At 42.7% G+C, this 25,931-nt stretch overlaps 4 protein-coding genes across 8 annotated transcripts; all 4 read left to right on the top strand.

Annotated features, from left to right (window-relative positions):
• Nucleotides 1–495: 495 nt before the first annotated feature.
• Nucleotides 496–9,033, top strand: cep85 (centrosomal protein 85). Of its 3 annotated transcripts, none has more exons than XM_061288716.1 (14): nt 496–654; nt 1,411–1,460; nt 1,790–1,921; nt 3,783–4,546; nt 4,952–5,079; nt 5,204–5,321; nt 5,398–5,583; nt 5,798–5,950; nt 6,032–6,186; nt 6,529–6,646; nt 6,760–6,810; nt 6,893–7,000; nt 7,092–7,332; nt 7,399–9,033. In XM_061288716.1, exons 2-14 carry the CDS (start codon nt 1,421–1,423, stop codon nt 7,560–7,562), a joined length of 2,358 nt encoding a protein of 785 aa, XP_061144700.1. In that variant the 5' UTR covers nt 496–654; nt 1,411–1,420; the 3' UTR covers nt 7,563–9,033. The 3 variants fall into 3 exon arrangements, with proteins under 3 accessions (XP_061144700.1, XP_061144701.1, XP_061144703.1); XM_061288717.1 differs by lacking the exon at nt 496–654 and adding an exon at nt 1,215–1,294; XM_061288719.1 differs by lacking the exons at nt 496–654; nt 1,411–1,460; nt 1,790–1,921 and adding an exon at nt 1,950–3,398.
• A 259-nt stretch (nt 9,034–9,292) lies between these two features.
• Nucleotides 9,293–11,969, top strand: ubxn11 (UBX domain protein 11). The gene is made up of 14 exons (XM_061288806.1): nt 9,293–9,439; nt 9,655–9,680; nt 9,761–9,844; nt 9,987–10,087; nt 10,152–10,203; nt 10,261–10,337; nt 10,400–10,484; nt 10,543–10,754; nt 10,837–10,914; nt 10,977–11,118; nt 11,191–11,294; nt 11,370–11,443; nt 11,590–11,739; nt 11,815–11,969. The coding sequence occupies exons 1-14, from the start codon at nt 9,369–9,371 to the stop codon at nt 11,963–11,965; spliced, it is 1,407 nt and encodes a 468-aa protein (XP_061144790.1). The 5' UTR covers nt 9,293–9,368; the 3' UTR covers nt 11,966–11,969.
• Nucleotides 11,970–12,386: 417 nt separating this feature from the next.
• hacl1 (2-hydroxyacyl-CoA lyase 1) lies at nt 12,387–17,200 on the top strand. The gene is made up of 17 exons (XM_061288756.1): nt 12,387–12,551; nt 12,774–12,878; nt 12,956–12,996; nt 13,076–13,156; nt 13,229–13,301; nt 13,360–13,437; nt 13,577–13,671; nt 13,742–13,854; nt 13,918–14,053; nt 14,194–14,299; nt 14,441–14,524; nt 14,603–14,704; nt 14,784–14,938; nt 15,017–15,175; nt 15,254–15,361; nt 15,447–15,633; nt 16,732–17,200. The coding sequence occupies exons 1-17, from the start codon at nt 12,501–12,503 to the stop codon at nt 16,762–16,764; spliced, it is 1,707 nt and encodes a 568-aa protein (XP_061144740.1). The 5' UTR covers nt 12,387–12,500; the 3' UTR covers nt 16,765–17,200.
• Nucleotides 17,201–17,349: 149 nt separating this feature from the next.
• On the top strand, nt 17,350–25,890 carry colq (collagen-like tail subunit (single strand of homotrimer) of asymmetric acetylcholinesterase). 3 transcript variants are annotated; one of them, XM_061288814.1, is made up of 17 exons: nt 17,350–17,960; nt 18,473–18,582; nt 18,806–18,892; nt 20,298–20,342; nt 20,517–20,543; nt 21,136–21,207; nt 21,422–21,484; nt 21,568–21,594; nt 21,666–21,710; nt 21,793–21,828; nt 21,985–22,065; nt 22,140–22,236; nt 22,519–22,655; nt 22,895–23,014; nt 23,101–23,227; nt 23,331–23,433; nt 23,504–25,890. In XM_061288814.1, the coding sequence occupies exons 1-17, from the start codon at nt 17,852–17,854 to the stop codon at nt 23,571–23,573; spliced, it is 1,356 nt and encodes a 451-aa protein (XP_061144798.1). In that variant the 5' UTR covers nt 17,350–17,851; the 3' UTR covers nt 23,574–25,890. The 3 variants fall into 3 exon arrangements, with proteins under 3 accessions (XP_061144798.1, XP_061144797.1, XP_061144799.1); XM_061288813.1 differs by having other exon boundaries at nt 23,086–23,227; XM_061288815.1 differs by lacking the exons at nt 17,350–17,960; nt 18,473–18,582 and adding an exon at nt 18,634–18,734 and having other exon boundaries at nt 23,086–23,227.
• Nucleotides 25,891–25,931: the final 41 nt, after the last annotated feature.

The following is a 25,931-nucleotide window of genomic DNA, read 5'->3' as shown; positions in this document are numbered from 1 at the left end:
AAAATAGCATGGACAATATGATATTTTCCATTCTCAATTTTGTAATTAGTAAAAAATACCTGCACAATTTTACAGACAAACCTATTATTCTAATGATGGTTGATTAAGTATTCTCTTTCTCAAAGTTCCCAATTTGGTTCATTTTGGAATCCACAATAAAGGCGAGTGATCAAAAAGTAGCCTCATGTATGCCTTTATGATTCATTTATTATTATGATTATTATTATTATAATTCTCGTTGTTTGAATGTTTACAATTTCGGACCTTTTTTTTGCCTATCAAATGTTGATTTGATTAAGAATTTTGGCCGTATTTATAAACCGTATTTGGCAACACACTGCGAGTTATAGTGGGATTTAAAAAAAAAAAAGTATGGTTTTGCATATGATTTGAAGTTGAATTTGAACAGATTAACCAAGGAGATGATCTTTGGTGTTCAGAACAATAACCCGTACAGATAATGTTGACCGGGCGACGCTGTGTTACTGAACAAGCGCTCTTTAATGTCGTCTCATCAGCTTTGTGTGCTGTGCGATCAGCGCGCTGCATTCGGGTAGTGGCGGCGGAACAACTGCCACCGCAGCGGATGTTTGTGATTCGGTTATCTACCCAAAACGGAGATTTACCACCATTTACATCGATGAGGAGCGAAAGGTAACGCGACCTTCCCCGTACGAGATAACTTACCTGTGATAAAAGCCAATATTTTCGCGGCGATGTTAACAAATTGGGAGTAGCAGCTGGACGAGCGCTCGTTAACATGTTAGCTGTAGCATGTTAGCCGCCATAGCAAACTAGACGGAAACAGATTTGTCGTGGATTAACAAGATTAAATGTGTTGCGTCGAAGCGCTTCATAGTCGACCGTGAGTGATTGGGGTACAATTTTTATTTTATCGTATTCAAGTAACACCTATTTGTTAACATTGTAGAAATGATCCTCAAGAAGACATCTTCGTTTTAGTAATGATGGAAATGGGTACTAGTCAGGTAAGAGCGGGCTCGTGGTTAGCCTGGCTGGAACTTGCCGTTTTGTTTGAGTTAGTTATGAATTAACTAGCCAGACTTGAGTAAAGCGGATTAGAATAATGGAATGAGATTGCCGAGAGCGTCTGTTCATTATGGACGCGTGACAATATGTGTTGCTCTCCTTGAAGTCTCTGAGGGCGTCCGTGTTTTGGAAACCGATTGTGTAACGGTACATCGTGTTCGTGTTGTTATTTTCGTTGATGTCCCTTGGAGTCGAGTCATCGGGTCAAGTTGAGAGTCAAAGCAGCTGTAAAGTTGACTTGATGGTAAACAGGATTGAATGCTGAGCTGGGATTTTGTCAATGTGTTCTTGATAACACGTGATGCTCTATTTTAATTTTTTATTCCGTTAAAAAAAACAACAACACTATAATTCTTTCAGGTGACCCCGAATGACAACCTCACAGAGATACACTGGATCCAAACCAGCTGGTAGGTCTTCCGCTAAACCTTTATCTTTTCTGTATATATTTAAGCTAATAATGGTTCTCAAACTTTGTTTTTATCCCAAATAAATGTGTTTAAAAAGCACTTCTCAAAGAGTCAATGCAAATGAAGTTAAATATTACTAAAATGTATTTGCCAAATACACTGTACTGGATTAAAAAAAAAATACGGTTTAAACCACAGTAATATTCTGTGGACAGGTAATTCTGTGATTTAAAAAAATAATAATATATATATTACTAGAAGGTACTTGGACCACACTTTGAGAACTACTTCTCTAATGGCTTTGGCCTGTTTCCTAAATATGCACACAGCGCGGTTTGCTGACATGGAGTGGCACACGCCAGACTTGTCAGAGAAGTTCCAGAGTCGCCTGGGCCGTCGGCCCGGAACATCGGACAGTGGGGACACAGGTCTTGGCACGTCAGCTTCTGACAGCACAGAAGGTGACTCTTGCGTATTGTTTCCTGTGCGGATGTGTTTTGCGATCGTGGGTCTTTTCGGTGTGACCACTTCCTTGAGTTAAGTTTTCTGCCTCTGTTTTAGATGTTTAGCAAATGTTAACATGGTTTTGAGTTGCACAAAAACAGCAGTCGATTTTTTTATTTATTTTAATCAAAACTCTTCTAGCATTTCTCTCTTGGTGTTGCAACCTGCTGATGACAGTCTGGTCCCGAACTTCACTTCCCTCTGAGAAAATGGCGCTCGTGATTTTAGCGTGTGAACAGCATAATGAGGAGAATGTTTTATTTTAACAGCGTTTGTAATCGAACCATTAGTCGATTCGTGGCTTAAGCACCTATTGTGAATTTTCCTCTTTGAGCTAAGAAAAAAAAAAAAGACATTTTATTTAGAAGGTCAACTAAAGTTCAGCAGTAGAGGTTTTGGTTCCTTTTAGGCTCATCCGGAGAAACTTTGTGGGCTCTTCCAAATTGTTTGAATCTGTGCCTTTTGCCAGATTTAAAGCACCACATGTTCCCCCGGTCCCCGGAGTCCAATATTTACTTTGGAGACACCCCTTTGGCTCCAGCCTCGTAAAACATCAACATTCCTAGCATGGGTTTTTGAAAGAAATGGTGATGCAGCACCTCATTAAAAACTCTTCCAAGTACTCGAAGCATCGTCTGCACATGTTTGCCTGCGTGTATCTGGACATGTTGTGAGTTGTCAGGACGCAGTTTCGTTGGTTAGGCACAATAGTTGAACGCAACGCCAGAACTGACAGCAAAGGCGAGCAAAGCTGGCAGTTAAGTCCAAATTTAGCATCAGTAAAGACCCGTTACAAATAAAATGGAAATTAAAACAAGCTGTCAAATCTTCCTGCGACAGTTTTGAAATGATAGTTTATATTGTAGCCGCCCTAATTTTAGCTCAAGGGTCTGTTTTTACAGTGACAGGTAATTATATTACATAATTTGCAGGCAGGAATGTGTGTTGAGCAAACAGTAGTTTAGACTTGTTCTAGTTTGTCGTGGATTCTGGAAGTTAAGTCAATTGGCTTTCTATCTTTTATTTATTTTTGAGGACGACGCGGTTTAAGACATTTAGATGCGAATGTGAGCGTGCGATGAGTGAGTGGGAGGAGGAAAGGTGCTTAAATAAGCGTCACCCACAGATCACTCTGTAACTTGAGAGGTGGGCTATAAATACCCCTAACCTTTCCTGTGTTTGCCTCGTTCGATGCGTTTGCTCAGTGTTTGGGCACAGGCTGATTGAGGACAATACTTCTTTAGGCGCAAGACCGACCCCCGCTGCGTCGCCGTCAGCTCGCGTGATTCACTGCCGCTGAGAAATGCAAGCCTCGGACGTCTTTGTGGATTTAAAGGGTCCCGCCGCTCAGCTCGGCTCAGCGATACAATGCGACTAATGTGCTTGTCGTCTCCTTGTGACTCTCTGTTTTTGAGACTCGAACGGGTCTCGGAGGTTTGTGTAGAGCTATTGTCGAGTTTTATTTGCTTTATGTTTTGGGGGAAATGCTTCACGGTGTGAATTAGGTGTTGAGATGAGTAATCCGAGGGACCGCCTTCATTCTTGCAAACTCGTGATACACGTGACAACTGAATTCAACATTGTATGCATATATGCTAATCCAATTTCCAATCCTTTGCTTCATGTTGTATTTTCGTCAGAGGCTTGATTACTCAACAACAAAGTAGGCCACCCGCAGACACTGCTGCGTCTACAAAAATAGTGCAAATAGCCTGCAGTGGGCTCAGTATTCTGCGCTGATCCTTTTCCGTACATCTGTATATGGAACAGTGAGATACCGTGTGGCTAATTTTACCCATTTTTCTAATTGGGTTGCAGATTTCTGCAGTTCCAGGAGCAGCCCCTCTTTCCAGCCCATTCGCAGTCAGATCCCCATACCGACGGCACATGTCATGCCATCCACGGCCGGAGCCCTGGCCTCCAAGTCCCAGGCAAGCGTTCAGGAAGAGTCCAGATCTTCGTCCACCTCCAGAACATCAAGTGGCTCCGCCTCCAAATCGTCCTGTCTCTCTAAATCCGCATCATCACCCAACCTGGATGCTCAGCCCGCTACGGGGAGCGAGCCCGCCGGGCCAAAGCCGGACTGCTTGAGCCGCTACCGAAGCTTGGTCAACGGGCTGGACCACTCGCTTTTCCCCACGGATCGCACACGGATGGACGACGGCCAGAGGTTTGACACTCCTGCCGTGGAACCCACCCTGAACCAGTCCGCCTTGTTGGGGGGTCTGTGCCCTGATGTCAGACTCCGATTGCAGACTACAGGGATTAGAGAGAACTTAGACATTGCGTCTGAGCTTTATAGAGGAGCCACGGATCACAACTATAAATCACTCCCGGTGAGCAGGCCTGCAGTTTCCCTCCCCGGAGTTACCGTCCCCAACGACCTGTCCAGTCCCAAATCCGGCCATGCTGCTGCTGTTTACGCCAGCCCGCTTAACTTTTTGAGGGACCACACGGGCGCCAAAGCGTACGATCCAATACACCAGGACCGCTGTGGTAAAATATTAGGCTGGCAGCAGCAGCAGCAGCAGCAACAACAACAACAGATGGACAGCATACGCATGCAGATGGAACAAATGCAGGTATGTTTGTATTCCAGATTACAAACGCAAAGCGTCATCATACCTGTCAAAACAAACGTTATTGTGCTTTCCATGACATGACAGACCGATAAAAGGGCCGTTCAGTGGAACACCCTTGTTTTTGGAGCACGAAATGGGGACAGGCACCGAGCTCATCATTGGAAAAATAATGTTGAACTAGACTACACAAAGCCCCAGGGCATACAGACATGTTGGCCCATTTAAAAGCAAGACGTAAAAGTACAATTAGTGTACCAAATGATTTGTACAAATATTTAACTTGGTAAGAAATCCCTGTTCCACAAAATGGACCTAAATGTTGAACGCAGCGATGTTCTGTATTGATCAGACTGAAGATATAGTACAAGACATGGTGTTGATCTCATTGTCCCATTTCTGTCCCAGTTGAACGCCGGGGTGAGCCAGTACACGTCTTTGTACCCCTCGGCCATGCACTCGGAGTCTGGCAAGTGGGACGCGCTGGTGAAAGCCAGTGAAGGTCTGCTAAAGGAGAAGGAGCTTATAATAGAGCGGCAAGTGTTTCTACTCATTTTACTGTTTGTGTTTGGTTAACCTTTTTCTAACTGTCCTCAACAATCCTGGACCGTAGCCATTTGTATTTTTTAAGCACAAATTTTCCGCTTGATCTTTGTGCAGACAAAGGCAACACGTTTCTCAGTTGGAGCAGCGTCTGAGGGAAAGTGAGCTGCAGGTCCACGGGGCCTTCTTGGGCCGCGGCGCTCCCTTCGGGGATATGTGTTTACTGCGCCTTCAGGTGACTTAACCCGTGCAAAACCGCCATCCTGCGCATCCGTGCGGACCCCGTGCTGACTCAGATGACAATATTTCAGGAAGCTCAGAGGGAGAACGCGTTCCTGAGGGCACAATTTGCCGAGCGCACCGACTGCGCCGCAATGGAGAAGGCGGAAGGCGAGCGCAGGCTGGGCGCGGTGGAAGCCGAGACGCGCCGCCTGACTGACAGCCTGAAGGAGACGTGCGAGAAGCACGCGGAGGAGATGAAGAAACAGGAAGACAGGGTGGGCGTCGACTCGTTGTCGCTTCCGTAACGTGGGTTTCGCAAGCTAGTAAACCACAAAAGGTTATGAAAAGGATCCATCAGTTAGTACGACAAGAAAAAAAAAATCAATTGAAAACACTCTGCAGTTTGTTTCAAGTGTGTAGAAATCTCATATTTTGTGAAGTCACATTCTTTTATTATTACTTTTGACTTTTTTGTTGTTGTTGTTGTAGATTAAATCTCGAGACAAGCATATCAACAACCTGAAGAAGAAATGTCAGAAAGAGTCGGAGCAGAAACGAGAGAATCAACAGCGCATTGAGACTCTGGAACGCTATCTGGCCGACCTTCCAACTTTAGAGGACTACCAGAGCCAGAACAAAGAGGTGAACGCCGTTGAAAGCCGTTGAAAGCCACACGTATTTACCCTGGTCTTGGCTGATTACGAAATCTGGTCTGTGCCTTAGCTTCAGGAGGCCGAGCAGCAGGCAGCTCGGCTCCAAGAGAAAGTCAAAGAGCTGGAGGCCTCTTTAGAGGCAACGCGCACACAACTTCATGAAAAGAACACACAGTCGGAGGAGCAGAAACGAAAGGAGAGAGATCTGCTGACCACCATTACGGAGTAAGCAAGCACACAAACGCGTACACACAAAATTGTATGGTTCAGGATTATAATAGTTTTTTTCATTACACCTGGTTTTTATTTGTTTTGTTTTCAATGAAGATTTGTTTTTCATTATGATAATTACTTTGAAAATGCTTGAGTTTTAGTTTTTTACTTTTAAGTCGGAATGGGTTGAGTACTCGTTCCGGTAGCTGTGAAAAGATGGTAATGTGTATACATAAATATTTTTGTTTTATCAGCATAAAATGTAATTGCATTTATTGTTTCTTTCCATTTCATTAGTTTTCATAACTATAATAACCTTGCCGTTTTGTATGCTGCTCTTTGCATCTTCCTCAGTATGCAGCAGCGGGTGCAGCAGGGCCTTGAAGATGGAGCCCGACTGCCCTCTCTGGACATCGAGAAGCTCAGAGGAGAGAATAATACTTTACGGGAGGAGCATCAAAAACTCAAGAAGGTCTGCTGTCTTTTTGCTTATAGTTGTGATTATAAGAACTTTCAAAATTCTTAACATATTTACCCAATAAGATGTATGAACGTCATCAATAGCTCAGTTTTCTTATTTGGCAGGTTATTGAAAAACAACATAGGATGATGGAGCAACTCGGTTCCCAGATTAAGGTAAATGTGTTGCTTCTAAATTATTCTTTCAAACGTCTGTCATCTTTTATGCTTCATCTTTTGTTGTTGTTGTCCTCTGCAGGCTTTGGAAGTGCAGATATCCCAGGAAGAGAACTCTTCTCAAGCTCTACGAGACGATGTGTTGGCCAAAGAAGAAAGCATGTCGGAGCTCCACGTAGCCATGAAAAAGGTTTGTCGCCTTCGAAAGAACCTGCGAGATGCTCTGATTGCAGAAAATGCATTTGCTAGGCCAAGACTGATTTTTAGCAACTTTCTTTCAGCTCGCTTCCCAAAACCAGGAACTGATGGAGCGGAATCTAACTCTGCAAGAGCAGATGTGCGAGTTAGAGAAGAGCGCCAACGAGGCCTCCTCGACTCTGGAGCCGTCCGGTGCTCGCCTGACTCAGAAGCTTCACAAGGAGCTCTCCTCCTGCCTCAGCGACCTGCGCTCCGTGTGCAGCATTTTGACCCAGAGGGCTCAGGGACAAAACCCCAACCTCTCCCTGCTGCTGGGTATCACATGTACGTTCCAACGAAGTCCATTTTGGCCGATTCGGTATTTTTAATATGCAATGTTTGTCTCGACAGCACCCATACCGATGGCAGAGCACGACGAGGACTGGATCAGTCCAGAGGTGCTACACAAGAAGCTGGTGGAAGCGCAGCAGCTCCGTCGTGACGTGGAGGAGTTGCGTAATCTAATACTGGACCGCTACGCACAGGACATGGGCGAAAACTGCATCACGCAATAGCTTTGCCCCGTTTCACCTCAGGAGCATCGATATCGGGCTTGACTTTCGAGCCTAGTTACTGAATGTCAGGATGCGGAGCGGGTTTTATATTTCTTGGACAGCGGAAAGCCAAAACGATTTGGCTTCTTTTGACCGACTACGTCACAATTAGAGCCTGCCTGTCGCACAGTCTTCCCATCCTACTGTTGAGTTCAACTATTTCAGTCCAAGGGCTAACAGAAAATAATTTACCTCTAATACTTGATCGTGGAATATTGTTTTATTTTTTTAATGTGATATAGATATACTATCACTTACCAAACAGTCTTAAACCTTTTTTCACTCAAGCGGATAGAGTTGCGTGTGTGTGTTGAAGTCCCAGAAATATAATTTATTGAACTCTCAATTTCCCCTCTTTGGAGGGGGGGAAAAGATCCAAGAAGCGGTTGACAATCAACTGGAAATATTGTTCTTTCATGGAGATGTTGCCACCATGCCGTTATTTGAAATGGTTACAAGTGAGACATCTGCTGTGTTGCGAGGTAGAAGACTTTGTACCAAACCAGCGATCTACACCATCGGGCCTTCTCCGTCTGTTCAACGTACCAAAGAAAGCTGGTCGTGCAAAGTTGGTATGTTTTCAGCCCCCCCTCTTGCCCGATCCATGTCCAACCTCTGCTGTAGACCTGGTTCTCACTGAACACCAACAGGTGCCTTTCTTACGCATTTGCGGTTATGCTTGTCATTCTTTTTAGACCAATCCGAGGCTGCTCACAGCTCACTTTTCCAGTATGACATTTCTCCCCGAGCATCAGCCACTAGGATGATAGTCCATACATTCCCTGACTCTGAATGTAGGAGATGATGTTAGCTCGCTCTGCTAGGCGTGTGCTAGCTCTATATTAGTCCTCGTATAGCTGTTGCCATGTACATTTAAAGGTTGATTATGGCTGACTCATTAGATAGATTTGAGTGAGAAACAGTATTGACCTTCAGTATTAATTTATTGGACAGTGTGAACATGTGGGCCTCCTTATATGTTGCTGTAATGATTCGCTTGACATTAACAATGTGCAAAGGTTCCATGAAGTGTGTGTTGTGTTTCCACATTATGACCTGACATGTGACCAGTTTGATTGGATGTTAGTTCAGGATTGTTTTAATTCTATGTGATGAGAAATAGGGCTGACTGAATCTTCCCCAAAGTGAATATTTTTACACGTTTTTCCCTGACATGGAGCAAGCCATTTCAAGAAGACTTTAAAGGGAATGTAAAGGAGCTTTTCATACAATGTTTGCAATGCAATAATTATCCAGGACACAAGCCATTTCATGGGACCTAGTAACCCCAAGTTGCACAAAAATTGAAAGTCAGGCTTTGCATGCCTTAACATCTCGAAAGTTTTTTCATAAGGGAAATTGTTTATATGGTCATACAGTTTGTCCTTTGTATTGCCCTATTTTAGAAATAAAGTTACATTTTGGCCATTGATTTTTTATTTTATTTTTTATAGTAGTCTTAATTAAATCTTAACGCTGGTGCTATCGACTCTATAAATATTTGACGTATTGAATGTAGACAAGTCATGAATAATCCTCCACTGACGTCATAGCACATTTGCGTGATAGTCTTTCAAAACTTAAGTCATGTATAGAACTTGATATGTGACGTAAATTCTAAGTTGCGTTTAAAAAAAAATAACCAGAGAAATCCAAGCGCGTGCACGATATTATTTCCGCTCAAAGCGCGCACTGGCTCGTGTGTTGCTAATAGCAACGTACGACGGACATTAAAAACAAACTACAGCTTCACACTCCAATCCTGTCATGAGTTCACCATTGTCATTGCTAAAGAAAACGAGGCGAGTCCCGCTTCAGTGTGAGGAAAATACGAGACGGTAAGACGACACAATTTAACTAAATTATTTATACTGCATTACGTTCGGGAGACTTCCGGGTGAGCGATGTCACGTGACCTTAAAGCTTTTTTAACTGAATAAGGTTATTCTTATCATTTGTTTTTGTATTTAATAAACATGTTCACAGTAACTTTAGGTCAAATATTATGCTAAAAATGCTGGCTACATTTATAGACATTGTTTCTGTCCTACAGGGGCAAAAAGGAGAATCTATCAACAGGTAAGTTGCAGATTACCCGACACACTAATACAAAATATAAAAAAATATTTTATTACAACCCCTTAAATTTGAATCTCAAGTCTTAGATGACCCAAGTGCTCGTGTGGCCAGTCCCAGTGGACACTGTGATGCTGACTTTGTTAAGTTTAAAGCATCTGATAAAGGTAAAGACAAATGTTCACTCTTGATGTTATGATGTTCTGAAATTGCCCTTCAAAAAAAATCTCATGTAGGCATTAAATGCACATTTTTAAAAGCTTGTATATGACTTCCTGATATGAAAATAGTTCCCTATCCTCAACCCAGGTTCTGCGCCAAGCGACTTTGACCTGATGTCTTCCATGATGCAGCAACTGACCGTGCTGGAGAGGAAGGTCACAAGCCAAAAAGAGGAATTGGGACGCAAGGTAAACACTCATTTGATATGATGGACAGAAACCCTCACTCACACAACACTGTTTTCTTTGGAAGGACAATGTTATTTTGAATTTGAGGGAGAAACTGAAAGCTCAACAAGATTCAGGTAATAACTCCAAATTCTCAAGCACTCGCTGATTTTGTGGCTGATAAGTGATTATAGTGCAGGGCCATCTTGAGAGTTGCAGTCATCTTGAAAGAAGGTGCCAACAGCTACAGCACCAAGTGGATGACATGGAGGTGCGTTTGATGAAAACCTTTCCAAGTGATTCATTCACTAATTCCTCTGTTACTGTTTGCAGAACTTTCTGAATGACTACGGTTTGATCTGGGTGGGAGACACAAAGCCCAATAATGCGGCGCAGCAAACAAACATCTCAGACACAGGTACAAGCCATTTGACTTTTAAACAAAAAATGGCTGCTCACATACTTCCTCCTTACAGACAACCCAATGGTCCAGAATTTCCATATGGACTTTGACCTCGTGATACAGACGATTAAGGAGCTGAACGTTCTCGCAGGGGAAGCGTTCGTACAAACAACACCCAAAGGGGCGCAGTTGGCACGAAACGATCCGGTGCAACTGAAACTCTACAGCAATGGCATTGTCATGTTCAACGGACCTTTCCGCTCCTATCAGGAGAACAGTACACAGGTTCTTAAAACAACAAGTCAAGTGCTAATCACTTTACATCTCTGAGATAAAAATATTTGTGCATATTTGGTTCTCCTCGAAGCAATGCATGCAGGATCTAATGGAGGGCTATTTCCCATCCGAGCTTCAATCCAGATTTCCCGATGGTGTGCCTTTTGAGGTGTGTACTCAGCATCACTCCACATTAACACATTAATGTAAATTTGTCTTTTGGTTCGCAAGGTCCACGATAGACGAGAGGAAGAGTTTGTCCTCAGAGTACCACGCGATAAATTTCCTGGTAGAGGACAGGCTATGCGAGAGAAAAAAGAGGAATTGACAAATAGACTCAACTCGCCGAATAGACTCAACTCGCAGTTTCCCGGTTGGTCCTGCACTCATGTCACATGATTTGAAATCATTGAATAAAGCCATCATGTGTTTGTTTGGTTTACAGCTAAGATGTTAAGCACAAATCGACGCCAGAACAATCTGCCAAAATTAGCAGTGAAGGCGGGTCGAGTGATTGACGTCAGGGACTCTGGGCAAACAGCCTTGCAGGTTTGAAGAGGCACAGGCGATAATTTCTCGGACTGTGCTGATCATATTCCATATTGCGGCTCATCTTTTCCCTAGGGCTTGTCTGACACACACGACAGCTCCTCAGCGATCATCGTTGATACGCCAGCACTGCAAGCAATGAAGGACAGGTACTCAAAAGATTATCATTTATGGCCCATAATTTATGAGTAGCCCTTTAAACAAACCTGCAATTCAATGTGATCAGTACAAAAGCTTGGTAAACAAAAAAGTCCTTACAAAGATAGATAAAATGTCTTATTTTCACTTTTTCAAGGAAGCACACAGTCACCTCGGAAAGGCCATCGTCTCCACGCAACATCATCACACTTAAGGTCAAGTCAGAGGATGGCGATCGCATTTATGTGCTGAAGATGCGACTCTCTGAGACCGTGGGTCACCTCAGGCAGCATCTGGACACGCACAGGTCAGTTTACATATTTATTTACCTTGGAAACATCATGTCAGCTCATGTTTGCCACTATTGATTTTTTTTTTACAGGGGACATAACCTGGCTGGCTATGAGATCATCAGTGCATACCCTCAGTGTCACTACCAGGATGACCGCCAAACACTTGGGTCATGTGGGCTCACGACCAATGTTACTCTTCTTCTGCGAGGAAGGAAAAACACAAATAAATCATCTAGCTAAATAATCTTTGAGAATTTGTTTTATTTTACTCTTACCCCTTGAAGAATCACAGTTGTGGGAATTTATGTAAATTCTCACAGATGTGAAACTTTTCCATCAAAATATTAAAATGTAATTTTTAATCCAAAGTGATTTTTTTTAACGATCAAACGTAATTTTGTAGTTTGTTTTTCAAAATATATGCACTTGTAATCAACAAATTGTGAAATGTCTTAGGTGGTTATATATTACGTAGTATTTCTAAATATAATAATCTGATTTAGTTTATAATGAAGGATTTAAACGAATAAGTAATATTGATGAATTGTGCGTTCCAGAGAAATTAGCCACGTGGAGTTGTTTTTGTGTTGTCGAAAGCACGTTTCCGCAAAGCCAATGACGTATATTATCAGTCGTGTCTGATTGGCCCAAAACCCGGAAGTTTTTAAAACGGGGCAACCTGTGCAACTAACCTACTGTCCGACTTCCATTACTTACGAGATAGATAAAGATTACACTTTGAACTTTTGGGTGAGCTTTTAGTTTCTGGACAACCATGGACGAAGTGACGGGAGCTCAGCTTATTGCTGAGTCTCTTATGAATCAGGTCAGTTGTAAACAACAAACTTGGGTCAGATAGTTAAGCAACTATGACCTTACCGCACTTTCTCATACTTTGAAAAAATGTAATAGTTTGTTCATTTGTAATTCGATGTTTATTTTAAGCAAGCTGCTTTTGTTATTTCTTTTTTTGTATGCATGTCAAAGTTCCCTTTCAAGTTGTGAGTCAACACACTTTTTCGTGATATGCGTATAAATGTCCCTATAGAAAGTGGAATACATGTTTGGGATCGTCGGTGTTCCTGTCATTGAGGTAGCAATGGCTGCTCAGGCTGCAGGGATCAAATATGTTGGCATGCGCAATGAACAAGCGGTAAGGTCAACTTACTCTGCTCAGTTATATGAGTTCTTGTGTTTGATCCAATCTTCCATCAATGTTCCATACATTAGGCCTGTTATGCTGCCTCTGCCATTGGATACCTGACTGGGAGGTAGGACATTGCCCTCCAAATAAAAAACTAAAAAAAACTTGGTGGTCTAGGTTAATTCCGGATACATCTCCCCACCCAGACCAGGTTCTTGCCTGGTGGTGTCAGGACCAGGACTCATTCATGCTCTGGGTGGAATGGCCAACTCCAACATGAACTGCTGGTATGAATTAGTAATCCCCCGCAAATAGGAGTCAAACCGCTGTTAACTGGATTCATGCGTTGCTACTTGGAGGCCAGTGGTTGTTATCGGCGGATCTTCAGATAGAAGCCAAGAGACTGCAGGAGCCTTTCAAGAGTTTCCACAGGTAATCAAAATGTACACATTGAGGTGTTTTCCTCTGCTTTAATCGTTTACCTTTTTAGGTGGAAGCATGTCGCCTGTATAGTAAATTCTCAGCAAGGCCAAGTAATCTTGAAGCCATCCCTTCCGTGATTGAGAAGGTAACATGTCAATTTATTTGAGTTTCTTAAGTTAATATTGAACAGGGTTGAGTGAAATTTGCATTAGTTAGCTCACATAATATTCGCTTATTATTCGTGGGAGATTTTGAACACATCACTATTTTGGGGCTTTACACAGGCTGTTCGCACAAGCATGTATGGGCGTCCAGGCGCTTGTTATGTGGACATTGCAGGAGATATGGTGAATGCCAAAGTGGACCGAAGCAGAGTCAGGTTTGTCATATCGCTGTTTTCTGGTACTCGACAGCATTTCCACATTCAACTAAATGTGTTCCACTCGCAGGTTTGTCCACTGTTGTCCACCTTCTCCCATTTGTCTTGCCGACCACGATGCAGTGTTGGAGGCCATCACTGTCTTGAAATCAGCTAAAAGGCCTTTGGTCATCATTGGCAAAGGTAAAGCTTCCTTTATGGTTTTTTTTAAAAGGAGATTTTAAGTTTTCCAATTGCGGCCCGCAGGTGCAGCCTACGGTCGAGCAGAAGACGCTTTGAGAGACTTTGTGGAATTGAGCCAACTGCCGTTCCTTCCGACCCCCATGGGGAAAGGAGTGCTGCCTGATGATCACCCCAAATGTGTGGCGGCTGCACGCTCGAGGTAGATTAGCTAAATTGGGTGGGGGGTAACAAATTCTAATATAGGCTATAGATAATAAAATATACAGCTATGATATATTAAATATGAATATCGTAAATGTTTGTTATCATCTTCCCTTCTCAACTCCCTTTGCAATGAAGAGCTCTTCTCCAGACAGATGTCGTGCTTCTTCTTGGAGCCCGACTCAACTGGATGCTCCATTTTGGTCTGCCACCGAGATTTGACCCAAATGTCAAAATCATTCAGGTTGGTAGTTTTTCAAATTGTCCTATATATAATGCACGTTTAATTTTATAGTGTATTACAGTGCTACATGTTTATTGTCACAAATAGAATTTTGGTCTGCATTTTAGTGCATGTATTGACTCTATAATGTTCTATGTGGAGGTTGACCTTTGCCCTGAGGAGATGGGAAACAATGTGAGGCCTGCTGTTGCTCTTCTGGGGGACATCAATGCGGTCGTCACTCAGGTGCAGAACGCTTCACTGATCTTAAATGCCCAAAGTACCGATATATGTTTTAGTCAAGTATTATTCTTTCTCCTTCAGTTAAGGGAGTGTCTTATTAAAGATGGCTGGAAGTATCCTTCTGACACAAAATGGTGGAGTAGCCTAAAAGAGAAAATGACCAGTAATGCCAAAATATCAAATGTGAGTTTTGGCAAAAAAGAATAATTATCTTGCTGTTCACCTCATAAACAAACCTGGACCTTCATCTCATTCTTCACAGGCGCTAGCTCTCCACTCAACGATACCCATGAACTACTACACGGTGTTTCACCACATCTCACGGCTGCTGCCACGCGACTGCATCATTGTCAGCGAGGGCGCCAACACCATGGACATTGGACGCACCATGTTGAATAATTACTTGCCTCGTCACAGGTAATCGGCATCTACAGAGCAGCTCCGGATGTTACATAGTGTGGATCAAGCGTCCTTCATGAATCCAATGACCTTTAGGTTGGATGCGGGAACATTCGGAACAATGGGAGTGGGCCCCGGTTTTGCAATAGCTGCAGCTGTCGTCGAGAGGACCGAGAATAAGGGCCGAAGGATTGTCTGCGTGGAAGGCGATAGTGCCTTTGGATTTTCCGGCATGGAGGTTGAAACCATGTGCAGGTCTGGAACTTTACTCTTTCCAACGCTATCGATTTCCTTTCAAAATCGCATATAACGGCGCTTTTCTTTTTTAAACAGGTATAACTTACCTATAGTTGTGATTGTTGTGAATAACAACGGTATATACAGCGGAGTCGACCCTGAGACGTGGAAAGAAATGGCAAAAATGGGGGATCTGACCAGCATGTGAGACAATAATCATCTAAATTGCGTCAAATCAAATGCGCTCTGATTTTTAAATACTCATCCTTATCTTTGTCCTCAAAATCAGAGCGCCCCCCGTGACCCTCCTTCCCGAGGCCCGCTACGACCAGGTGATGACAGCATTTGGCGGGCGTGGTTTCTTGGTGAGGTCGGCGGAGGAACTGTGTAACGCTTTGCAGCTCAGCTTGAGTGACTGGGAACGACCAAGTCTTCTCAATGTGCTCATCGACCCTTCCTCTGACAGAAAGCAACAGGTACACATATTTTATGAAGATTTGCTATTTTCTGACAGCGACGTAATCATCTGAACAGGTTCTCAACTGTCATCCCGCATATGTCCTCTAGGGAGAAGTATTGCGCTTACTTAGGCCCATCATCCATCCCAATCAACGCGCACACAACTTTGAATTGCTAGTTGTTGTAGCCTTTCGTTTCGTCTTTCTCGTCTAACGATTTAATATAACCAAATTTTATCGGGTCGTCATTAGCAAACCGTCGATCAGCAAACCAAAAATTTCCAACCAAACAAAGGAATCTAATTCTAATGGATTGGCCCACAAACTACTATTCATTTACTTCAAATCATGTTTCTGTGTTCATCTGTTTATGCCAGAAATGCATAGTGACCGGAGCATCAATCTTCCACAAAATGGTGGAAAGTACAACGAATCTGCGTATCCACTGCCCGTTGCTAGTCAAAATAATATCTCGCGTGACTGTGGGTTTAGTAAATGAGACCAGAACAAAACACATAAACAAAACCTCTTTAATGAAGTTAATAATGACGAGGTGGAGCACAACGGAACTCAAGGACCCGATTGGCTGGAAGATGAGAACAGGTTAAACAAATGGTTCATTAAGAGGAAATAACACAGACGAGTGCGGCAACTCTGAAGTTAGTTGGAATTAAAAGCAGCAGCATTCCATTTGGTGATTATTAAAGACCAATAAGCGGCTCCGTGTTTATTTGACTGCAATGTGTCCCTGAGCGCTAATCCTCCCAGTCCACAGGTGCACTGTGGAGCTGCTCCTTTCCACTCACAATCCCCCCCATCCTCGCATCAACTTGACCTCCTCTATTTCTGGTCCCTTATAATTAGAAAGCGCGGCCCTCTGTGTTTATGTTGAATGTATCCACGCAACCCTCCGTGCATGGTGCCACGGATACATTCAGGTGATGGAAGGTTACATTGAGGCACTAAGCTCCATGGTTGTGACCTTCTTTTTGGTCGACGGTGGATGCCTTGCTGTCGGTCTGTTAGTCAAAATCCCAGCCGACAAGAAATATTTTGAATTTTTATCTCTGAGTTAGGAAGAAATTTGTTGTTATTTTTTTTCTTTCTGTTTTTCAGGAGTTCCCTTGGCTCACCCGTTCCAACCTGTAGAAGGAAAGTGATTTTTTTTTTCTGTTTCTTCATGACTGACTGAAGGTTTTTCTATTAAGACCATAGTGACGACAAGCGGTTTAGACAATGAAGTAACTAATTTAAAAAAAAAAAAAAAAAAAGCTCAAGAGCTTTTGGTTCTACCTTCTGGTGCATAACACATTGCAGTCATTTAAAAAATGTGTAATTTAGGGCAGCTTTGTCACAAAGCTTACGTTGAGTACGTGACTAATTCATTTTCTTGTCAAAAATGTCTGCCTTGAACAGAACAACTGTACTAATGATGACGGTGGTGCCTATATATAGTAATAACATTAAAAAATAATTCAAAAATGTCCGTTAATTCAAATGCAAAAAAAAATCAATGCAAAAATATACTTGCATTATTTTGATGTAAAAAAACAAGTCATTATAAATAAATCTATATTTATATCGACTGCAGTTCATTATATTCAAATATCCATTTTGTCTTCTTCCAGTACATTGCTTCTTTCCACACATACCAAACTACAGCAAATGCTTTCATATTAGGACTCAGAATGTCGTCCCAGAATTATTTACTGCTTATACATTCCCCTAAAGAGCACCAGTGGAAAATCAGACAATTTATTTCGTAGGACAGTCCAGGCAATAAACCCAATGTGGTCGGGGAGTAAATGGATACTACAATCGCTCAGGGACTGGCTAAGAAAAACATCATCGCAATCAAAATAGCCAGCACAATAAAATGTAAAAGTATGTGCTAATGCACGTAAGATCTTGTAGTGAGGCAAATTGTGTGTTCAGTCCCCCCTTGTGAGGGGAGTGGAAACAACAAAAGGCACCCCCTGCAGTAGTAGAGATCTAATATTGGCACCCATAAGCAGCTGGCAGGCCGCCTTCTGTAATTTTAGCGCACACGGATGCGGAGGAAAGGTTTAATGGGCATTGGTGGACATGCCCCCCTCGCGAGGACGTAAAGACAGCACAGCAAAGCAGAGAGGAGAGGAGAGGAGAGGGAGAATGGGGAGGTGAAACGCAGACAAGAAGGCAGAGAGGAACACAGGGCTGCTTTCACTTTCCCCCCCCCGGATAAAGTCGGGCAACTATGGGCAGCATCATGACTCCTCGAGCACATGGACTTTATTTGACTCTGTGTTTTTACTATGGCATGGCCCATTCATCTTTCCCGGACAGCTTTAATTCATTCCCGGCAGGTAAGCCCGTTGCAATTGATCCTTGTGCGTGCAAAGGTGCATGAGCAGGTGTTGAAAGGCCCCGGCATGCAGAAGGATATTTATTTCTTTATCGTAGGATTGCAATGATTGCTTTTTACGTATTTATACGGGAAGAGCGTAACAGCTCTCGTTATGATGCGGAGCCCAAAAAAAAAAAAAAATATTGGATGAAGTCATCCGTGTCAATCAAAACTGAGCTTTATGATCTTTTACAGTGTGCCTAATGAAATGGACCTGTAAACTACTCTTGTTGTCATGTTGTTGTTGCCCATGAGGTGGACTGGAAATGCCGCTATAAATAGCCAACGCAGTGGTACCTCATGTCTGCACGAGGAACTGCTGGACGGGTGTCACCATTTGATAGTTTGCACCTGTTTGTTGCATGCTAAGTGTTAGCGACTAATCTTCTTTGGGGATTGCGTGTTTGCCACCAGATGTTGCCCACGCATGTCCAACGTGTTTCTCCTTGCGTGTCTTTACACCTTGCACAGCTCTCGCTCCCCAGGAGCAGCAGAGGAGGTTGAACCCATGCTGTTTAGTGAGTCTGCCACCACCCCCGCTTCTCCCTCCACCCCCTTCACTTTGGCGCCGCCACAATCATGTGAGTCCAAGTCATGTGACCGCCGTCCTTTTGTGGAATACCCGACGTGTGTCAATGTTGTCGTGTCCTTGGATGGTGTCCAACCGTTGGTGTCAAACACCCGCTTATTTTAAACCTCCAAATAACTGAGATGGATACATCCAGTAGATATGGTTTGTGCTATGCTTTGGATCCTTATCATTCAAAAGATTATTTGAGATATTTTGATCTTTACTTATTTTAGGGAGGTGATTCAGAGTCTCCATCTGAAGGTAAAGGTTCCTCCTGTGCCCGTGGCCCCCCTGGACCCTCTGGTCCCCCTGGACCTCAGGTAAGAGCTTTCAAATTGTCATTGTCAGTGTTTCCTTAAGACCTTTACAAGCGCTTTTTATTCATTTTGTCATAAATAAAAATAAATAAATAATATGAAAATAAAAGAAATACATGAATAAAATAATTGAATAAATACATAAAATAATAAATAAATGAAGAAAAATAAAATCAGTATCTTTGTAGAAATCAAATATTGGAGTGTATTATTATTATTATCTTGAAAATATTTTTAAAATCATCCACAAGCATAAGCGAGGTCAAGGGTCATATAGATACATGATGATGGGTCATAGGGGGTCTCCAAGCGCCCACTTTACGTCACCCAGCCTTGTGAAGATTTTCTTGCACTTCCTTATGAACATACATTTCATGCATGGACTTTAGCAAATCTGCTCCTACCATGTAGATCGTGCATACGCTTTTCCTACGTTGAATTTAAAAGGAATGAAAGGAGCCGCTCTAATTGGCCATCTAGCAAATCGACTGTGATCACTCCCACAATGACGCAAACGCACCTTTGTGGCTGTACATGCCTATGAAAAGATCAAAAGAACGAAAACTCCACCCAGTTATTTAAGCGCTGGGCAGGAAAATGTGGCCCAGTGTGTCAAAAGGGAGGACTGACAAATGTTCTTTTTTCAACATGTTTACAATCTTGGGATTTGAGATTTTTCCATCTCATGCCAAATATGATTTAAAACATGGCTGAGAACTGAACAGGTGACGTTCTTGAGGTCTCCTATTTGAGAAAATCCTGAAGAGGAGACAGGAGAGGGGTGGGGGGGTGGGGGTTCTCTTTCATGCATGGAACACAGCAGCCCATTAACGCTCTGCATTTAGCTCCAGACATAAATAGCTTTTTTCCACTGGCGGCCCGCAGTACACCTCATGTCATTTTTTTGAAACTCGACGAAGAGTTGTCTGCCAGGAAAGTCGCACTGGCTTGCGTACATTCCGGGGATTACCAAACTACGGGCGTGGCCATGTGACTACATGGGCGACGGATGCTTATTAAGACATTAATGATTAATAAGTAATTTTTTTCCTGACATGTTTTATTTATTATGAAGTGTTTTGCTGCGGCCGACCACCCTGGGCTGCCTCAGCAGCATCCGGGCTGCAGCAGGCACTTTTTCAATCAATATCTGCCACTCAAGCCTTAATTAAAACTGCAGCTCGCATTTCCACATGCAGGCTTTTTGCGGTTACACTGAGGACATTGGGGAGAAGGATATTTTGAGATAATGTCTAAATAATACACACCTCCTTGAATTAACTAGAGGACTTCATGCGGGAAAAAAAAATCTAAAAATATATTTGGAGAAAGCTTGGGATAATAAGACGAACATTTTCAAAAAATGTAGAAAACTTTTTAATAACTTTTTATATTTCATGTTTCACAGGGTCCACCTGGATTACCAGGTATCGGAGGATCCAAAGGAGAAAAGGTGAGGATATTTTCCTACATGACATTCGTCCCACTCATAATCCATAATCACATGTGCTCATTATTTTTGTGAGCTCAATTTGTCTTGGCCTGCAGCCCAAGACGCTGACAGATGCTAGTTTGGAAATGCATTAACGGCGTCTGTCCTTGTCCCTCCTTCACATCCTGTTGTCAGGGAGAAATCGGAAGACCTGGACAAAAGGTGAGCGTCTCCATTAATCATCATTTATTCTGGCGCTAAATGGATTTGGACCGAAATGAGACTCAATGTCAATGGCTGCTTTGTGAACAAACGCAACCTTGACGGGAGACATGCAAAAGATGCTGAGTTCACAAAGCTCGACCCAGCCCGCACGGGTCACCGTAACACGACACAAAGTGAAGGGCACGCGTGTGTGTGAAAAACCACCACCGGCGGAAGAGTAAAATCCCAGACGATCACTTTCTGCGGGCCGGAGGAAGAGAGTCAGTGGCAGCGTTTGCAGCACTGCAGTGCAATTTAGCTTAGTGCTCAGAGCCAGCTCATAAATCATTTTATTTCCCACAAGCACCGGCTCCTGTTCTATACACGGGCTATCATTTAATTAAATAGGGCAAAGTGACAGCGCTCGTTAAAGTCAGTCCTCCCCTGCGTGTACTCCTTGCACATGTCGGATACTTGCAAAGCCCTTTGCAGCAAATACTTTTATTTCATCATACTGCTTGAATTATTAGCTTTTTCTCTCAATAAATGTCCCGATTTATAAGCAGAACAAGCTTGATAAGGTCCTAAAAAAAATCGTATGCTCCATCAGGGTCGGACCGGTCCCCCTGGACTTCCCGGAAAGCTGGGACCAGTTGGATGGCCGGGACCAAGTGGGCCCAAAGTGAGTAAGTCAGATCTCTTTATGTACAGTCGATGCACAGGAATGCGTTTTATATAATTGTTTTGTAATTATAGCAATTTTTATGATCAACTAAAAGGATTTTTTTTTTTGTGTGATATCCAAACTGCATTTCATTTTGTCTCTTTTGCGTAAAACAGTCTTTATTTAAATCAAGCCATTTTTGGGGCAATTGTTGTGATTCTTTTCCGGTCAGGGCGAGAAAGGTGATCCGGGCCTAATGGGTATACCTGGCGGGAGAGGACCAATCGGACCCAGGGTAGGTGATCTATATAATTAGTATTTACACGTCTACTTTTTTTCCCCCCAACATGCATATAATAAATATTTTCTGTATTTCAGGGTTTACCTGGGTATAAAGGTGAAAAGGTAAATTGTGATGATTGACAGTGGACGGCTTTTAAAATGGACTCACCTTTTGTATGTTTGCTTCATATCAGGGTTCACCAGGGCAACATGGTGAGAGTGGCTCCAAAGGTGACAAAGTGGGTACACAATCAGGGTTTTTGTTGCAAACATGGATGTTTTTGAGGAATAAAGTTTGATGTTGTACTGTTAAATTTTCAGGGGGCAATGGGATACACCGGAATGCTGGGACAGAAAGTGAGCTCCATATTTATTGTAATGTTGTTTTTGTGATTGTTGTTTTTTTTGGTTAATTTTGTTGTAATGTTTTTTTTTTGTGATTTTTTTTTCATATTTTTTCAAACTATTTTTTTTATTATTAATTTTGTTGTAATGTTTTTTTTTTTTGTATAGGGTGAAAAGGGTCCAAAAGGAGAACCTGGCGCTTCGGGAAACAGAGGACCCACTGGTCGGCCAGGAAAAAGAGGCAAACAGGTGATGTGCCGCCAATAATAATTTTTTTCTTTTTTTTGGATGAGCGTGTTGTGTATTTTTGGCTCATGTTGCAGGGAGTAAAAGGAGACTCAGGCAGTGGTGGTCCAAGGGGACCCCCAGGCCCACAGGGATCTCCCGGACTTCCCGGTCCTCCCGGTCCTCCTGTCACAGGTGACGAACTTTGACCTCAACTATTTTTTGCATATTAGTGCAAAATGACACAATGCGTCTGGATCTGGCATGCTCTCCCGTTGTGGCACCGAGTTCAGCCAAGCGCTCTGTCAGCAGAAGGCAGCAAAGACTGGCGTAAGCGTTTGTCTTATTTAGTGAGGAGACATCTAATCTCCTGAGGTGAAGCAAAAAGCCTGCGTCATGACGTCATGGGGCTGGAACGAGCCTTCACATTCTGTATTAGAGCAACTCACAAATGATCCTTTCCTCTTCTGTTTTAAGGGCTTCACTTGGTTGGAAGCAAAGGTGCCCGCGGGCCACCCGGGCAGCCTGGACAATGTGGCTGCAGCTCTCTCAGTGGCTCTCTATTAGAAGATTATCACTCCAGAGGAAAGCCTCAGAATCTCAAAGTACCTGCGGTGAGGGGAACATACTGCGTTTTGCTCTGAAATTTTTTCCTTTCTCAAGTGGTCTAAATCTGCCCAGAGACCAATTAGGCCAGGTAATTTCTTAAAAAAAATAAAAATAAAAATGCAGGTTTGCGCCGTTATGGGTGTGAACACAGCTGACGTCATTCAGAGATTCATTTGTTGTCGCTGCAACTACACATATAAAATTGTCTGATTTCACATATTCCTCCCATGTCTTTTCCATTCAGATCTTTGTGGTGAGCAACGAGGAAGAACTGGAACGTCTTCAGACAGAGAACGCTTTTGCATTCCGCAAAGATCAGCGGTCTCTCTATTTCAAAGACACCGACGGCTGGTTTCCAGTTCAGGTATTTCTCCAATAATGTTGGACAATTGTCTTTTTCCATTTGTTGCTCAAGTCTCTTCAACTCTGTTGAAGACTTTCCCATTCCAGATGGCAGCGTTCCAATCTATGGAGAACCCGCCCGATGACGACGGTTACTGCGGCGACGGCATCGTGCAGCACCGAGGTGGCGAGGAATGTGACGACGGGAATAAATTTGTCACTGACGCCTGCGTCAGTAAGTTATCTTTAATACGGTAATTTTTTTATTTTTATTTATTTGCTATGGATTTGCCACCTGATGCTGTTTTTTTTTTTTTTTTCTTATCACCTTACCACAGAGTGTAAACACGCTTTCTGCGGCGATGGATATCGCCATGAGGGCTCTGAGGAATGCGACAGGAAAGACTTTGGCTACCAGACATGTCACTCATATCTGCCCGGGTAAGCACGGCTCGACGGACGACGCAACCGAGACCTCCCAAAGTCTTGACGGCATATTTTCAATCCGCAGGTCATACGGTCACCTGAAGTGCACGTCGTACTGCGCTATCGATTCCACAAACTGCAAATACTTCACCTGAGTGGAACGCTCCACATTTGCATCCGGATCCTTTTACGTGGGACACAAACAGGGAATATACTTTTCATGCCAAACAAAAAGAACCAAGACATGGAAGACGCAGCAGATGACCCGAAGCATATAGATAATATCCCGTGTACTGCTGCCGCATTGAATCCCTCGGAGCGTCGCTTCATATGCGGAGGGGAAACTTTTCACCCACACGTCGGAAACAGCAAGACAGCTGCGCTCCGTCTTAACTCGCCGGATTTAAACCCCGGCATCCTCATCACGCCTCCATGGACACGACTCCAGCAAGATGCACGCCAGCCGTGCTGAGAGACTTTGACAGGGGCATCATAATCTTCACCCTGTTAGTATCGAAAAGGAAAAAAAAAAAAACACACACAAAAGAGAGTAAGTAGGAGCTCCAGAACCGGGCCGAGGCCTCGGGTATCGTGCCAGTGCAGCAGCATTTGCATGAGGCTGGCCCATCATCAAGCATGTAATCACTCCACCTCTTACTGGTTTTAACTCTTAAGCTCACATCAACATAAGCAGGGACGTAAGGTTCAATTAATATTCCAACGAGACTGTTACACACCGCACCGGCGACACAGGTGGTGCTTCTCTACTCAACACACACATTTGGTCACATATCCAAGAACAACGCTCAGGTACAAGCAGGTCGTGTAAACTCTCACAAGTATCCATTTTGGTTTGTTAGAGGCACACAGGAAACTCAGCCAAAAAATATATATATAACATCCATGTATTTTAACATGCTCATCAGAAAATGTATTGAAAATGACCCAAGACATATTTTACAGTAAAAAATATATATATTCATGACACCACCACCAAACAAAAATATTGCAAAAAAACTCTGAAATAATAATGAGCTTATTTAAAGTTAGCCACAAATTGACTTGCTCAAATATAAAATCTGGTTTTGTTGAACACATAGTTATTATTCTATTGGCACACAAGTTAATTGTATTTTCAGCAATCAAGTCGAATGTTTATTTGTTCGGTCTATCACTGACAAATATATGAACAAAGATACATTGCTTATTGAAATTAATAAGATATTTTATTGGAAAAAAATAAACATTTTCCAACAGCACACCTAATGTATGCACATCACCAGGAGGAAATTAATTTCATTTGCAATTTAACAAAAAAGAATACTGTCATATTTGTCAAAGCAGTCAGTTTGACTCCAGGATTAAAATAATTTGCCCCCCCAAAAAAAACATCCTTTGAGGCACCGTCCCGTGCCTTTAATTTAATTTGCAAGATTCCACCACACACGAGGAAATCAAAAGAAAAGGCGTGACAGAGGTGTCAATTATTTGTCATTACTATATGTCCTTGAGCACATTCTTCGCGGGCACACCCCACCAGTTAAAACTTCATACCAGAAATGTTAATTGTTTCACTTTATTGCGAGTAAGGTGCTTACCTGGGCCAACAAGGTCACAGGTTCACGCAAGTCCACGGGGCTGTCTTTGATTGGTTGTTTTTCCTCTGGCGCGGTTGTTTCATGCCAATCAAATGAATGACATGTTTCCCACAGATCATTTCCTCCTGTCACGTCATACTACCAGTTTTAACAAAAAAAAAAACGATGAAACTTAATCAAACCTCCTTTTGAAGACATTGTAAAAGAAAAAAAAAGATGTTTAACCAAAAAACAACAACCTGTGATATAGTGAGCGATTACTGTACGTACTATACTTCTCTATGTGAAGGCTTGAAACTGTTATGTCCTTAAACTCAGCGTACAGGCGAGGCTGGAATAGTCCGTAGCTGCTAAATAGGCAATGAAACTGTTCTATGGTTCCTTACTGTATTTACTCTATTACCTCGTTATCCAGTCTTTGTGTCTTACAGTCACGCGAGCGTGTGTAGACCTAAAGAAAGGAATTAGTGGGCATAAGCTTCCTCTGTTCATAAGCTACCCCTTTACCAAAGGAGACATCTCCTCACTCCTTGTAAAACATACAAACAAGACTGTTACAATGTTGTGTCTGCACGTGCTCATGTGATCATTACAGGTATAACTTTCATCGGCGTAGCAAGTGTCTTAAGAGTATGGTAGTCATGTGACACAATGTATTAAGTTTCAACGACACTGTGCTCTGAATGTTCCCTGCCCGTGGCTAATTGTTAGCTTTGTCCCATAATGTAATGTGCACAACACAACAAGCATGTAAGGCTTTATTATGAAGTGTAGAATGCGCTCTGACTGGGATAGTGAACAAGTATGTGTTGTCACTCTGATATGATTTATACGGATGTTCAGAAAATATAATAAAAGTGAAACTTCAAAAATATATCAAGCTGTTTTTTTTTTTGTCTTGCACTTTGAAAGAAA

The sequence above is a fragment of the Syngnathus typhle genome, linkage group LG10, assembly GCF_033458585.1.
Source record: "Syngnathus typhle isolate RoL2023-S1 ecotype Sweden linkage group LG10, RoL_Styp_1.0, whole genome shotgun sequence".
NCBI lineage: Eukaryota > Metazoa > Chordata > Actinopteri > Syngnathiformes > Syngnathidae > Syngnathus > Syngnathus typhle.
The sequence above is the reverse complement of the archived record's forward strand: the minus strand, read 5'-3'. Positions and strand labels throughout refer to the sequence as shown.